Source organism: Bubalus bubalis, chromosome 12 (assembly GCF_019923935.1).
Source record: "Bubalus bubalis isolate 160015118507 breed Murrah chromosome 12, NDDB_SH_1, whole genome shotgun sequence".
NCBI lineage: Eukaryota > Metazoa > Chordata > Mammalia > Artiodactyla > Bovidae > Bubalus > Bubalus bubalis.
This window is the reverse complement of record NC_059168.1, coordinates 48,893,304-48,906,031: the sequence shown is the minus strand read 5'-3', so window position 1 is coordinate 48,906,031 and position 12,728 is coordinate 48,893,304. Positions and strand designations below refer to the sequence as shown.

At 52.2% G+C, this 12,728-nt stretch overlaps 2 protein-coding genes across 2 annotated transcripts; one reads left to right on the top strand and one right to left on the bottom strand.

Moving 5' to 3' along the window:
• Positions 1–1,208: 1,208 nt before the first annotated feature.
• On the bottom strand, positions 1,209–2,826 carry LOC123328531 (myosin IC heavy chain). The gene is made up of 2 exons (XM_044926013.2): positions 2,457–2,826; positions 1,209–2,369 (listed from the first exon to the last, which is right to left on the bottom strand). The coding sequence occupies exon 2, from the start codon at positions 2,015–2,017 to the stop codon at positions 1,244–1,246; it is 774 nt and encodes a 257-aa protein (XP_044781948.2). The 5' UTR covers positions 2,018–2,369; positions 2,457–2,826; the 3' UTR covers positions 1,209–1,243.
• On the top strand, positions 1,629–10,256 carry VAMP5 (vesicle associated membrane protein 5). Its single transcript, XM_006045853.4, has 3 exons — positions 1,629–1,757; positions 9,199–9,336; positions 9,810–10,256. Exons 1-3 carry the CDS (start codon positions 1,755–1,757, stop codon positions 10,017–10,019), a joined length of 351 nt encoding a protein of 116 aa, XP_006045915.1. The 5' UTR covers positions 1,629–1,754; the 3' UTR covers positions 10,020–10,256.
• Positions 10,257–12,728: the final 2,472 nt, after the last annotated feature.

Here is a 12,728-nt window from a genome sequence, read left to right as displayed (position 1 = left end):
AAATTGCTCTTCCTTCTCCTGTGGTTCTGCAAGTTCTATTGGTCTTTTGTCTGCCACTGTTCTTCTGGAATTTAGCAGAGCCTCTGGGTCTTAGCAGTCCTGAGGGGGTGAGCATCTCTCACCGTGTCGCGTGGCTGGATACAGTCAGTGTCACAGGACAGGGCCTGTGGCTTTCCTTCCCCTCCTGGACAATGGCCCTCTCTGTCTTTGGGCCTCCCTCCTCCCCACCAGGTCCCACCATCACTGTTACTCTTTCCAGTGCCCAGTGCATCTTGGTTTGGGGGGAGGGTTCTTGTCATCTCTGCCCTGTTTGGGGGAAGAAGTCTGGAAGGGGCGGGGTTGGGAGACAGGATTGGGGACTAGTAATGGCCAATCCAGTTCTAGAAGCATGCTCTGAAAACTAGGAAGGGAGGAAAGCACCGAAGAGCCTGTGGGGGGGCAGTCTTGGTCATCATCATGTCCATCCTCTCCCTTCTTGGTCCACTCCTAGACTCAAGGTCCAAGCAACTGGGGTGAGTGGGACCTAGACCTTCCAGGGTGAGGGTGGGGTCTGTTCTCACAGGGGCCTCAACCTGGGAGAGGGAAGTCAACACCCCCTTCCTCAAGAGGGGCCACATTTGAGATGTTGGGTTGGTATGAGGCCAGGTAGAGAACTGGTTGGTGTTGGCTTCTGTGCAGCAGTTAAAGGAGAGGGTGAAGATGGACAGATTCAGCTCAGGAAGGCTCTGGACAGACAGACACGCCAGCCTCCCTCATCTTCCAACTGAGGAAGTGCATCCTATCAGGGCAGGGCTGCCATGGCCCATGCAGTGAAGGGGAAATAAAAAGCTAGGGCTAGCACCTTCCCCACTGGAGTCTGTCTTATTGAGGTGAAATTCACAAAACATACAGTCAACCCTTTTCAAATGTACAATATGAGCTTCCCTGGTGGTTCAGATGGTAAAGAATTTGCCTGCAATGCAGGAGACCTGGGTTTGATCAGTGGGTCAGGAAGATCCCCTGGAGAAAGGAATGGCTAACCACTCTGGTGTTTTGGCCTGGAGAATCCCACAAAGGAGCTTGATGAGCTACAGTCCATGGGGTCACAAAGAATCAGACACAGACGGTGCAACTATCACACACACAAATGTACAATCCAGTGTCAGGCAGTGCATTCATGATACTTATTGTGAATAAACTTTAGTCAGTTTCAGAACTTTGGAGGGGTGGGGGTCGGTTTTTGGTTATGGGTGAGTTGCACTCACTAAGGTGGCAGGGACACTGGCCGGGCTCTTCTCTGCATCTCCAGTCCCCTAGCACAGCGCTGGACAATGGCGCTCCTTCGAGCGCGTGTTGAATGAACAAATGATGCCTGTCCAGGTGAACTCCAGGTGAACTCTTCTACCTGATTTGGATGCAGTTCCAGAGAGGACCCGTTGAGCCCGCGTTCCCGAGCCCACTCCACTCTGACCATTTCATACACAGGACTCCTGAGGTGTAGATCTGACACCAGGCTGATTAGGTGGAGCCCCCACTTCACGAGGCAGGGGAATCCTCCCGAGCCGGGCGCCGCCAGCCCCGCGAGAGGCGGTGTGCCCGGATCCCGGGAGCCATAGCCGGCAGCTTTCGATTTCACCCGGTCTCCGTCGCCGCTCAGAGGAGGCGCGCCCCCCGCCCTCTCCGGGCAGGCCCCGCCCCGCCCTCCGCTTCCTCCCGGGCCCCTGGCACTGCGGCCACTTGGGCAGAAGAGCCGGAGCGGCGAGGCGGCTGCGGCGATGGTGAGGGCCCGGGGCGGGGCAGGGGACAGAGGGTGAGCGTGAGGGTGCGGGGCGGCAGTCCGAAGTCCAAGGGCGGGGGCATCCTTCGCGACCCGCGCCCGTTCCCCGGCGAGGTGACGACGGCCGGCCGGGAGCCAGGACCCGTCCGGACCCTTCGCTCCCCGCGTGCATCCCGGGAGGGAAAGTACAGAGCTTGCCGGTCCTGGCTGCCCCGCGCCCAGTGAGTGAGCGGGACTTGCCGGAGCCGAGCAGTTACGCATCGGCTTTCGGAGTGAGACCCCGTGCTGAGGTCCTGGTGGCGGCCACTTACACGCTCTGTGACCCCGGGGCAAGTCACTTAGCCTCCCTGAACCTCTTTTTCCGCATGGTGAAGTGGGGTCAGAAGTACCTGCCTGGCTGGGTCCTTAGGAGGTTGAAGGAGATACAATGGCAGAGATCTGTCTGGCGCTCAGAGCCTGCTCCTGAGAAGTGGTGGGTAATATGATGACCTCTGCAGCCCTTCCTGGGGCGGTGAGGAGCCAAGTCTGGCCCAGGAGTTGGAAACCTGAGCAGATGGGGTGGTAGAGGCCAGGCCAGCCCTGTGGCAGGGCGTTGGAGGGCAAACTCCTTCTCCTGGGGAAAGAGAAAGGAAGATGTTTACAATAAAATTTCCACTGAAGTTATTAGTGGGGCATAGCTTGACTCCCTTCTAAGCCTTACCTAAGGGACACATTCTTGAGTTGAGTCATCCCCTACTCTGTACTGTAGACTCTGGCCTCTGTCCCTGCTTGTCATTTCCAAGGCAAAGGTGTCAGAAGCAGGTGGTGTCCGTCGCTTCTCCCCTTCCCTGGAACTCACGGGAAGTTGTGTCCAGCAGGAAGCAGGCTTAGTGCCTTAAAATTCTGCCATGCAGGGACTTCTCTGGTGGTCCAGCAGTTACGACTCTGACCTCCCAATGCAGGGGGCATAGATTTGATCCCTGGTCAAGGAACTAAGATCCTTGCATGGTGCAGCCCCAAAAAAAGATCCTGCCATGGAGAAGCAGCAGAGGTGTGATGGATGTGGTCTGGCTGGGGGTTGAGATGCCAAGATGGCCTCATCTCCAGGGAACTGGAGGCAGGAAGAGGAAACCGGGCAGGAAGGTAGCAATGAGCTCTAAAGCTGGGCCAGGAAACCGAGGGAGGCCTGGAGAATGGGACAGAGCCTGGAGCCCATTTCCCAGCATGCAGAGCAAGGAATCAGGCAGGGTTTAGGATGGGCTTGCAGCTGGCCCTTAGCACTTGGTGAGAAGAGGAAACTCCTGAAGTGAAGGCTGAGGATGGGATCATTTATTGGGGAGTACTGGAAAACTCTGGGACTCTCACAGGTTCATCTCAGGCAAGTAGTGGATCTGAGCCTGAGACTTGATCTCTCTCCCAACCATCTCCTGGCCCCTTCCCATCTGTGTTTTCTCTCACTCCTGCCCCTTTGTCCACCCTAGCACTTTCCCTTTCTTCTTCCAATCTGGTCCTTCCCTACCTGGTCCTTCTTCCTTTCCCTTCTTTTTTTTTTTTTTTTTTTTAATGTTTATTTATTTATTTTTTGCTGCTCTGGGTCTTTGTTGCTGTGCTCAGGCTTTTCTCTAATTGGGGAAAGCAGGGGCTACTCTCTAGTTGTGGTGCACAGGCTTCTCATTGTGGTGGCTTCTCTTGTTGCGGAGCATGGGCTCTATGGTGTGTGAGGTTCAGTAGTTGTGGTGCATGGGCTTGGTTGCTCTGAGGCATGAGGAATCCTCCCAGAGCAGGGACTGAATCCTTGTCTCAACCTCTGGACCACCAGGGAGGTCCTTTTCTTTTCTTTGCTGATTCATTCAGTTAACAAGTGTCTCTTGGGCATTTCCCTTGCTAGTCATGGTCAACCAGTACAGGGAATAATAGAGTAGGAACGAAATAGTGATGGGAAAGGTAGAAACTGAGTGGGGAATGACTTGATTCATTCATCTTGTAGATGGTCCTCACTTATGCACTGTGCAAACAGTTCGGGTTTTTGAGCCATGGGCCTTCCTCATTTGCACATAAATTGAGTTGGCAGCATCAAAGAGAGAAAGCAATGGCACCCCACTCCAGTACTATTGCCCGGAAAAATCCCATGGATGGAGGAGCCTGGTAGGCTGCAGTCCATGGGGTCGCTAAGAGTCAGACACGACTGAGCGACCTCACTTTCACTTTCCACTTTCATGCATTGGAGAAGGAAATGGCAACCCACTCCAGTGTTCTTGCCTGGAGAATCCCATGGACGGAGAAGCCTGGTAGGCTGCAGTCCATGGGGTCGCACAGAGTCGGACATGACTGAAGTGACTTAGCAGCAGCAGCAGCAGCAGCATCAAAAGGTCTGGTGGGTCTTTAGCCAGTCAGCTAAAGCATTTGACCTCCCTTTACCACCATCCAGTTTAACACAACGGTTAAGAATGTGATCCTTGGAGTCTAAGTCGGTTCAACTCCCAGATCTTCTATTCACTGACTCTGTGACCTTGGATGGGTGATTTAACCCCTCTGAGCCTCGGTTTCTTATAAAACTGGGATAAGGTTACTTTTCTCAGTGTTATGTTGTGAGGCTTTAATGAGATAAAGTGAGCATTCAGCTAGCAGCTCAGTGCTTAGCTCAGAGTATGTGCCCATTGATTGGGAGCTGTTATTACTGTCAAGATGTAAAACCTTCTCAACAGCCTGCAATGCCTGATGGAAATGCACTAGATGTAAGTTATCAAAGGCCCATGTCAAGTTCTATATATAGGTTAGAAACAATTATGTGCACAAGTCGGCTATAGGGAAGAGCTTACTTGGCTGTGTATTTTGTAAAAAGATTTGAGTTTTATTAAAAAAATTTTTTAGATTCATTTATTTATTATTTTATTTTATTATTTATTAAAAAAATTTTTTGAGCATGGTGGGTCTTTGTTGCTTCACGCAGGCTACTCTCTAGTTGCGGCATGCGGGCTTCTCATTGCAGTGGCTTCTCTAGGCGTGTGGGCTTCAGTAGTTGCGGCTAAGAGGATTTATTAACCACAAGTATTGTGTGGTTCCTGGGATCTGACAGCTAAAAAAAAAAAACAAAACTAGGGAAAATTGGGCTATAGCAACACACGAAGTGTTAGTCCCTCAGCTGTGTCTGACTCCTTGAGACCCTATGGACTATATCCCACCAGGCTCCTCTGTCATGGAATTCTTCAGGTAAGAATAGTGGAGTGGGTTGCCATTCCCTTCTCCAGGGGATCTTATAGCAATAATAATGGCTGTTATTTATTGAGCATTCAGGAATTGCGCTAGGCATTTTATTTGTAATACATCACATGCCTTAGCTAATGTGGGAAATGTTATTGTTACCACTTTATAGATGAGGAAGGGAGGGTCAGAAAGGTCGTGTCCCCAGTCTTTAGTCGCTCAGCTGTTGAGCAGCAGAGGCAGGATTTGAAGGTGCTGGGGGCTATAATGCAGGGTGCAGCTCTTAAGCTCTGAGCTCAGGTGTGAACTGACCCAGGAAGGAGTTGATACCCCAGGTCACTGCCTGGGTGGGTCTCTCTAAGGATGACAACCGTGACAGCTGGCTTAGGGTTTCGTAAGCACTAACCAAGAAAAAGGGCAGACAGGAACGTATGAACGGGAGGTTTTTTGAGAGCTTTGTTTTTCCGAGGAACCAGCTGTTTCTGGCCGGAAAAACCTGAGGGGAGATTTGAGAAGTGAAGGAGGCATGTTCTGCACACAGGAAAACGGTCTGTCAATTTCCTTTGTAACTACCGCCCTCTGTCCCTCAACCCCACCCCACCCGCCACTCTTGGAGGTGCCTCTCACCCTTCCTTCCTTTCTCTCTACCCTCCCTCTCTGTCCTTCCACCCTCCCCCAGCCTCCGGACATCTCCACATACCCTTGCTGATGGCACTTCTACATGCCTTCCAGTGGCTTCTGGCCTGAGTTATCTTACTTTCGTCCGTGCCAGTCTACCACCAACACAGAAATTCTCCTCCAGGCTCAGAAACCTACACTAGTTCTTGGTCCATCCATCTCTCCCTTTGGGAGAGCATCCTTGTTTTTTTTTTTTCGCTACCTCACTCTGCATGTGAAATCCTAGTTCCCAGACCAGGAATCAAACCTGTGTCCCCTGCAGTGGAAGCATCAAGTCTTAGCCACTAAACCAACAGGGAAGTCCCACTTCTTCTTGACTTTTTGCTGCTTTCTCAGGCCCTACCCTGCCCCTCCACCCTTACCTCTGTCTGGAGTATGTTTCTGTCTGCGTGTGGCAGGAGTGTCCAAGCTCCACCTTACCTGGTCCATCTCGGTTCTCAGGAATCATTTGTCTGTTGGCAACTCCAACAGTCTCTATTTGTATCTCATGGTGTGAAGTCATCACTCTCCTCTGATTGTACCATATACATCTCTTTCCCCCAGCCTATAGCCATCTTTTCAAGAACAGCCCCAACTCATTCAGAAAATATTTTCCATGCATCCACTGTGTGCCAAGTGTTATGCTGAGTTCTGTGTGGCAGGAAGCCTGCCCTCTGGTCTCTTATCTCCTTTTAAATCCCGCAGTTCTTTATTTTAATCACTGCCGGCAGAGACTCATGCATATAGTGTCCTTTCTGCTCTGCTTGAGAGAGGCCAAGGAGGCCCAGAGACTTGAACCTCGGGCCTGTGTGTTCCCTGGAGTGAATGTGTTCTTTCAGGCCTGGGCCCATCTAGGCTCCAGACAGGCCTGACTTTGCCACTGGGGGATGGAGAGTGCAGCTTACAGTGGGAGGCACAGCCAGCTCTCCAGAAGAATGTGACCCAACATCACCCCATGCTGGAGAATAAGATAACAACAGCTGTAGCATTTAGAGTAGGAAAAAAAATGACGTGCAGCGTTCCAGTTTCTAGCAGTGGTTCTCTTTTTTTTTTTTTTTAATAGTTTTTATTTATTCATTTATTTTTCTTTCGGCTGCACTGGGTCTTCGTTGCTGTGTGTGGGCTTTCTCTAGTTGCCAAGAGTTGGGGCTACTCTTGAGTTGTGCTGTGTGGGCTTTTCATTGCAGTGGCTTGTCTTATTGCGGAGCACAGGCTCTAGGGCACATGGGCTTCAGTACTTACAGCTCATGGGCTCTAGAGCACAGGCTCAGGAGTTGCCCCGGGGCATATGGGATCTTCTTGGACCAGGGATTGAACTCGTGTCTGCTGCATCAGCAGTCAGATCCTTTACCAGTGAACCACAAGAGAAGCCCTGGTTCTCATTTTTGAATCCTTCCCAGGTTTTTGCTTTGGACTATTTGAATGTAGGCATGCCTTGGACTATTTGAATGTGAGAGACTCCAAGTAACGGAGTGTAAGTCGCTCAACTGTGTCCGACTCTTTGCGACCCCATGGACTGTATAGTCCATGGAATTCTCCAGGCCAGAATACTGGAGTGGGTAACCATTCCCTTCTCCAGGGGATCTTCCCAACCCAGGGATCGAACCCAGGTCTCCTGCATTGCAGGCAGATTCTTTACCAGCTGAGCCACAGGGGAAGCCCAAATAACGGAGACTTGCTGATTATTCATATAGTCGTAATAATAGTGGTGATGGTGGTTGACCCAGGAAAAGACAGAGATGAGTACAACTTCCCAGCTTTCTTCATGATATTTCCTCATTCCCCAACTGGCTTCCCCCAGTCCGAATGTACCCTTTTATTGTGGTTTGCTGGCCCCCCTCTCGAAACAGGCTGTTTTTCTAGCTCATGAGTAAATATTGACCTACTTGGGTTTCAGATGCCTGCCCCCTCGAAACTCCTGCTGGGTTAGAGAAATACACTGGGGTAACAAACTTGAGCATCAGAGTTGCATTTGGATAAGTTATAATTGGCCCACTCACTGACTCCCTGTGAAAGTCAGAATTGTGCGCTGGCCTCTTGGGTCCCCAGGCTGGTGGCAGACAAAGGCAGGACACTGGCCCCTGCCCTCCACCTGGGAGCTTGTCGTCCAGTTGGGGAGAGAGGACTCATATACTGGGAATGCTTGGAGGTTATGTGCAAGGCAGCTGCGAGGACCCTGTATGGGGATTCTTGCCTGAGTAGGAGGTGGCCCTCTGTGACCACCAGATCCCTTTCCTTTTTCTGGTTTTAAGTGGAATTCAGTCAAATGCTGAAATGTCTGCTGCAGACAATGGGCAATATAGTCTGGCAGGAGTGTGAGCTTGGCCCATGCTCTGTGGGGAGGAGATGAGAACAGGGTTGGGCTCTGGGGGACTGGGCTGGGAGAGGAGGGAGTTGCTGTGGTTTGTTAATCCGCTGGGATTCATCTCCTCCTGGCAGCATGTCTCTGGACTCCAGCCTCCTGCCATGGGTCTCTGCTGGTGCATGTATCTGAAGCCGACTTTCTTCCTTGCTTGTGACCCATGCTTTCTTCCTCTTCCTGACCTCTCCCCCAGCTTGGACCCTGCATCTCCCTTCCCAGTCCTCTGAAATGAACCGGGTTCTTTTGTCAGATGAGGCTGCTGCCCAGGCTGGGAAATTCAAGAGCTGAATCCCAGAGAAGACCTCGGCTATAGCTGAAAAGCTGGAGGCCAGAGGCCAGGAAGGCCAAGGCTCCCAGGCAGACAGGGAGTCAACTCTGAGCACTGATGCGGGAGCAGGGTCAGGCCAGGAGGCAGAACTGGCCTGACCAGTCAGAGGCTGGGGAAGGGAGGAAGGGAGATCTAATCTGAGTGTGTGTCTATGGGGTAGGCAGAGGCTATATGAGATGTGGTGATCCAAAATGACCTCTCTAGCTCTGTGGGCTGGATCTCCTCCCTGTCTGGCTATGGCCAAGTAGCTCAGTTGCTCAGCACCTCTTTAGGCCAGTGGGAAACCCCAAGGCAGGTGCACACTGAGTTGAGGCCACCCTAGAACAGGTGGGGCTTCCCTGATGGCTCGGACAGTAAAGAATCTGCCAGCAGTACCGGAGACTCAGGTTCGATCCCTGGGTGGGGAAGATCCCCTGGAGAAGGGAATGGCAACCCATTCCAGTATTCTTGCCTGGAGAATTCCATGGACAGAGGAGCCTGGCGGTCTGTAGTCCACGGGGTCACAAAGAGTCAGACACGACTGAGTGACTTTCACTTCACTTCACTTCAAACACGTGAGCCGAGTGTCTGCTTTGTGGGAGGGTGGGCAGGTCCTGAGAAGGTCTCATCCTGGGGCACCTTAGACAAAGCTGAGATGCTGGAAGTCAAGGCTGACCTAGGACCTGCCTTGATGGGCATTGTGGGGGGGGAGCCAAAGGTGAGCCATACACCCCAAGAGACCAGCCCTTCATTCAGCACATATCAGACCCTTATGTGAATAATGCTGTTATAATGCTGTTCCCCTTACTCATACACTGCATGCGTGCGCACACACACACACACACACACTGGGGGCAAGGAGGCCTCTGGGTCTCATGGCCAAATGAGGGCCACGTGGGGGCATCACGTAGCCCTGACCTTGGGCTTGGTGCCCAGGCAGGGAAAGAGTTGGAGCGATGCCAGCGGCAGGCGGATGAGGTGACAGAAATCATGCTCAACAACTTCGACAAGGTCCTGGAGCGTGACGGGAAGCTTGCGGAGCTGGAGCAGCGTTCAGACCAACTCCTGGACATGGTGTGAGGCCTGGGGAAGCAGAGAGGGAGAGGGAGAGGCTAGAAGGGACCCTAGGAGGGAGTACTCAGACTGTGTCCAGGGCTCTCCCGGCCATGGGTGGGGCCTGACCCTTACCCAAAGGCCAGTGTGGGTTTCTTGAGGGCCCCCTAGCCCAGCTGGCAATGGGTGGGGAGGCCTCATGAAGGATGAAGGCCTTGGTTTGAAGCTGTGGATCATCCTAAAAGGTTGAAAACTGGCATTGTTAACTGGGAGTGAACCCTCAGGGCTGTGAGTCGAGGGCTACACTAGTGTCTAGACCAGGAGTCAGGCTGGGAGGGTCCCAAGACAGGCTTTGTGGAGAAAGGGAGCTGATAGGTTGGGGAGGCTGAGCAAGGAGATAAGGAGACCCCTTGTGGGGATGGGGTTGGTAGGAGGTGGTCTGGGGCTCTGGGGAAACCCCTAACTCCCACCCTGTGTCTGGGGGGTATCTGCAGAGCTCAGCCTTCAGCAAGACAACCAAGACTCTGGCCCAGAAGAAGCGCTGGGAGAATGCCCGGTGCCGGATCTACATGGGGCTGGCAGTGGGCATTGCCCTGCTCATCCTCCTGATTGTGTTGCTGGTCATCTTTCTCCCACAAAGCAGCAAGGGCAGCAGCGCCCCACAGGCCCAGGATGCAGGCCCTGCCTCGGGGCCTGGGGAATGACCCAGCAGGGCCTGGAAAAGAGGCTGAAGAGCCACACTGGCCAGTTCTGGTCTTCAGAGAACCCTGGAGTTCGCTCCCCTCTGAGCCACCCCAGTGAACGTGGAGGGCAGCCTCAATGTGTGCACCTTGGTTACTTCCTGTCATACCACAGACTGGCCCTTGAGGGCAACCTGCTGCGCTGGCTATGCCAAGCCAGCCCCACCTGGAGCTTAGTAAAAACCACTGTTTGGGTAAAAACTGGTGTATGTGTTTGTGTGTTTGAGGGCTTCCCAGGTGGTGCGGTAAAGAGCCCACCAGCCAATGCAGGAGACAAAAGAGATGTGGGTTTGATCCCAGGGTTGGGAAGAATCCCTGGAGGAGGGCACAGCAACCCACTCCAGTATTCTTACCTGGAGAATCTCATGGACAGAGGAGTCTGGCGGGCTACAGTCCATGGGCTCACAGAGTCTGATATGACTGAAGCGACTTAGATGTGTGTGTTTGAAGATCCTCAGATTGGTTCATCCTGCTCTGCCTCCACCCCCATGGCTGCTTAGAAAACAGAAAGTTCCAAAGGACTTCAGCCCTGGGAGGTGACATCTTCTCCCTTCCTCATTGATCCAGTCTTACAGACAGATCCCTCTAGGGTGCAGATGTAAAGATACAACAGCCCCCAAACCAGAACCTTCAACTGGTGCCCTCTAAGTCTGTCTTCCTGAGGATGAAATCTGTTATTCTTCTGAGTTTGGGGCTGTTCAGAGGATCCATAGGATGACAAAGAGGAAGGCACTCCTGTGATCTTTATCTCACAAGGCTCTCATCTTCAGAGAGGCTCTTCCCCCTTGGGTACCTCCTCTAGTTTCTGCCCCCAAGTTCTTCCTCAGGCTCGACACCAGATTACAGATGCGGCATGCGTGTATTTTCAGTTGTTCAGTTGTGTCTGACTCTTTGCTACCTCATGGACTCTAGCCAGGCTCTTCAGTCCATGGGATTTTTTCCCCGAAAGAATACTGGAGTGTGTTGCCATTTCCTACACCATGGGATCTTTTCCCAACCCAGGGATTGAACCCAAGTCCCCTGCATCTCCTACATTGGCAGGCGGATTCTTTACCACTGGGAAGCCCATACAGATGTAGCAGGTGGCAGGAAAAGGGAAGGGCTTTTTCCTATGTGATGCTGTAAGGGGCAGAGTCACAAAGGATGGCCTGGAGTTTGCCCTGTGGGAAAGAATTCGGGCTTTTCAGAGCTCTGGGACTGCACAGGGCCAGGGAGGCAGTGTCTTCAGGACACCAGGAAAGAACATTGGGTAAGGGCCAAGTAAGAAGGAAAGGTCCTACCAAGACCTGGGAAGCAGGGCAGCCACTGCTTGAGCTGCTGCTGCTGCTGCTGCTAAGTCGCTTCAGTCGTGTCCGACTCTGTGCGACCCCAAAGACAGCAGCCCACCAGGCTCCCCCGTCCCTGGGATTCTCCAGGCAAGAACACTGGAGTGGGTTGCCATTTCCTTCTCCAATGCATGAAAGTGAAAAGTGAAAGTGAAGTCGCTCAGCCGTGTCCGACTCCTAGGGATCCCACGGACTGCAGCCGACCAGGCTCCTCCATCCATGGGATTTTCCAAGCAAGAGTACTGGAGTGGGTGCCATTGCCTTCTCCTACTTAACTGCATCTCAAACTCAAGTGTAGGTGGGAAGAGGAACTCAGGGTCAAGTGTGTAACAGAAGCAGTTCCTTGTTAGGGGGAGTGAGGGCTGCTGAAAAAGAAACAAGAACAAACCCTCCAGTTGTATGGAACTGTACCCTCACACGGAGAAGGCAATGGCACCCCACTCCAGTACTCCTGCCTGGAAAATCCCATGGACTGAGGAGCCTGGTAGGCTGCAGTCCATGGGGTCGCTGAGGGTCAGACACGACTGAGCGACTTCACTTTCACTTTTCACTTTCATGCACTGGAGAAGGAAATGGCAACCCACTCCAGTGTTCTTGCCTGGAGAATCCCAGGACGGGGGAACCTGGTGGGCTGCCATCTATGGGGTCGCACAGAGTTGGACACGACTGAAGTGACTTAGCAGCAGCAGTACCCTCACAGTGCATGTTACTTCCGCTAGGCTCACCACCATCAGCCTTTCCTGCGAAAGATGGAGGGAAGCCCCGAGTACTGCACTTAGGTCTGCAACACTGCTTAGAGGTCCTGTGGAATCGGACTTGGGTTCTTACATATGTAAAAAGCAATAATGATACTTCTCGTTGTTCAGTCACTAAGTTGTATCTGACTCTTTGCGACCCCATGGACTGCAGCATGCCAGGCCCTGCAGTCCTCCATTATCTCCCAGTGTTTGCCCAAATACATGTTCACTGAGTTGGTGATACTATCTAACCATCTCATCCTCTGCCACCCTCTTCTCCTCCTCCTGCCTTCAGTCTTTCCTAGCATCAGTCTTTTCCAATGAGTCAGCTCTTTGAATCAGGAGGCCAAAGTATTGGAGTTTCAGCAACCAGGCCTTCCAATGAATATTCAGGGTTGATTTCCTTTAGAACTGACTGGTTTGATCTCCTTGCAGTCCAAGGGACTCTCAAGAGCCTTCTCCAGCACCACAATTCAAAAGCATCAGTTCTTTGGCACTCAGCCTTCTTTATGGTCCAACTCTCATAGCCATACATGACTACTGGAAAAACCATAGCTTTGACTATAATGATACTAGCTCCTGGATAATTGTGAGGAGTATTTATATTTATA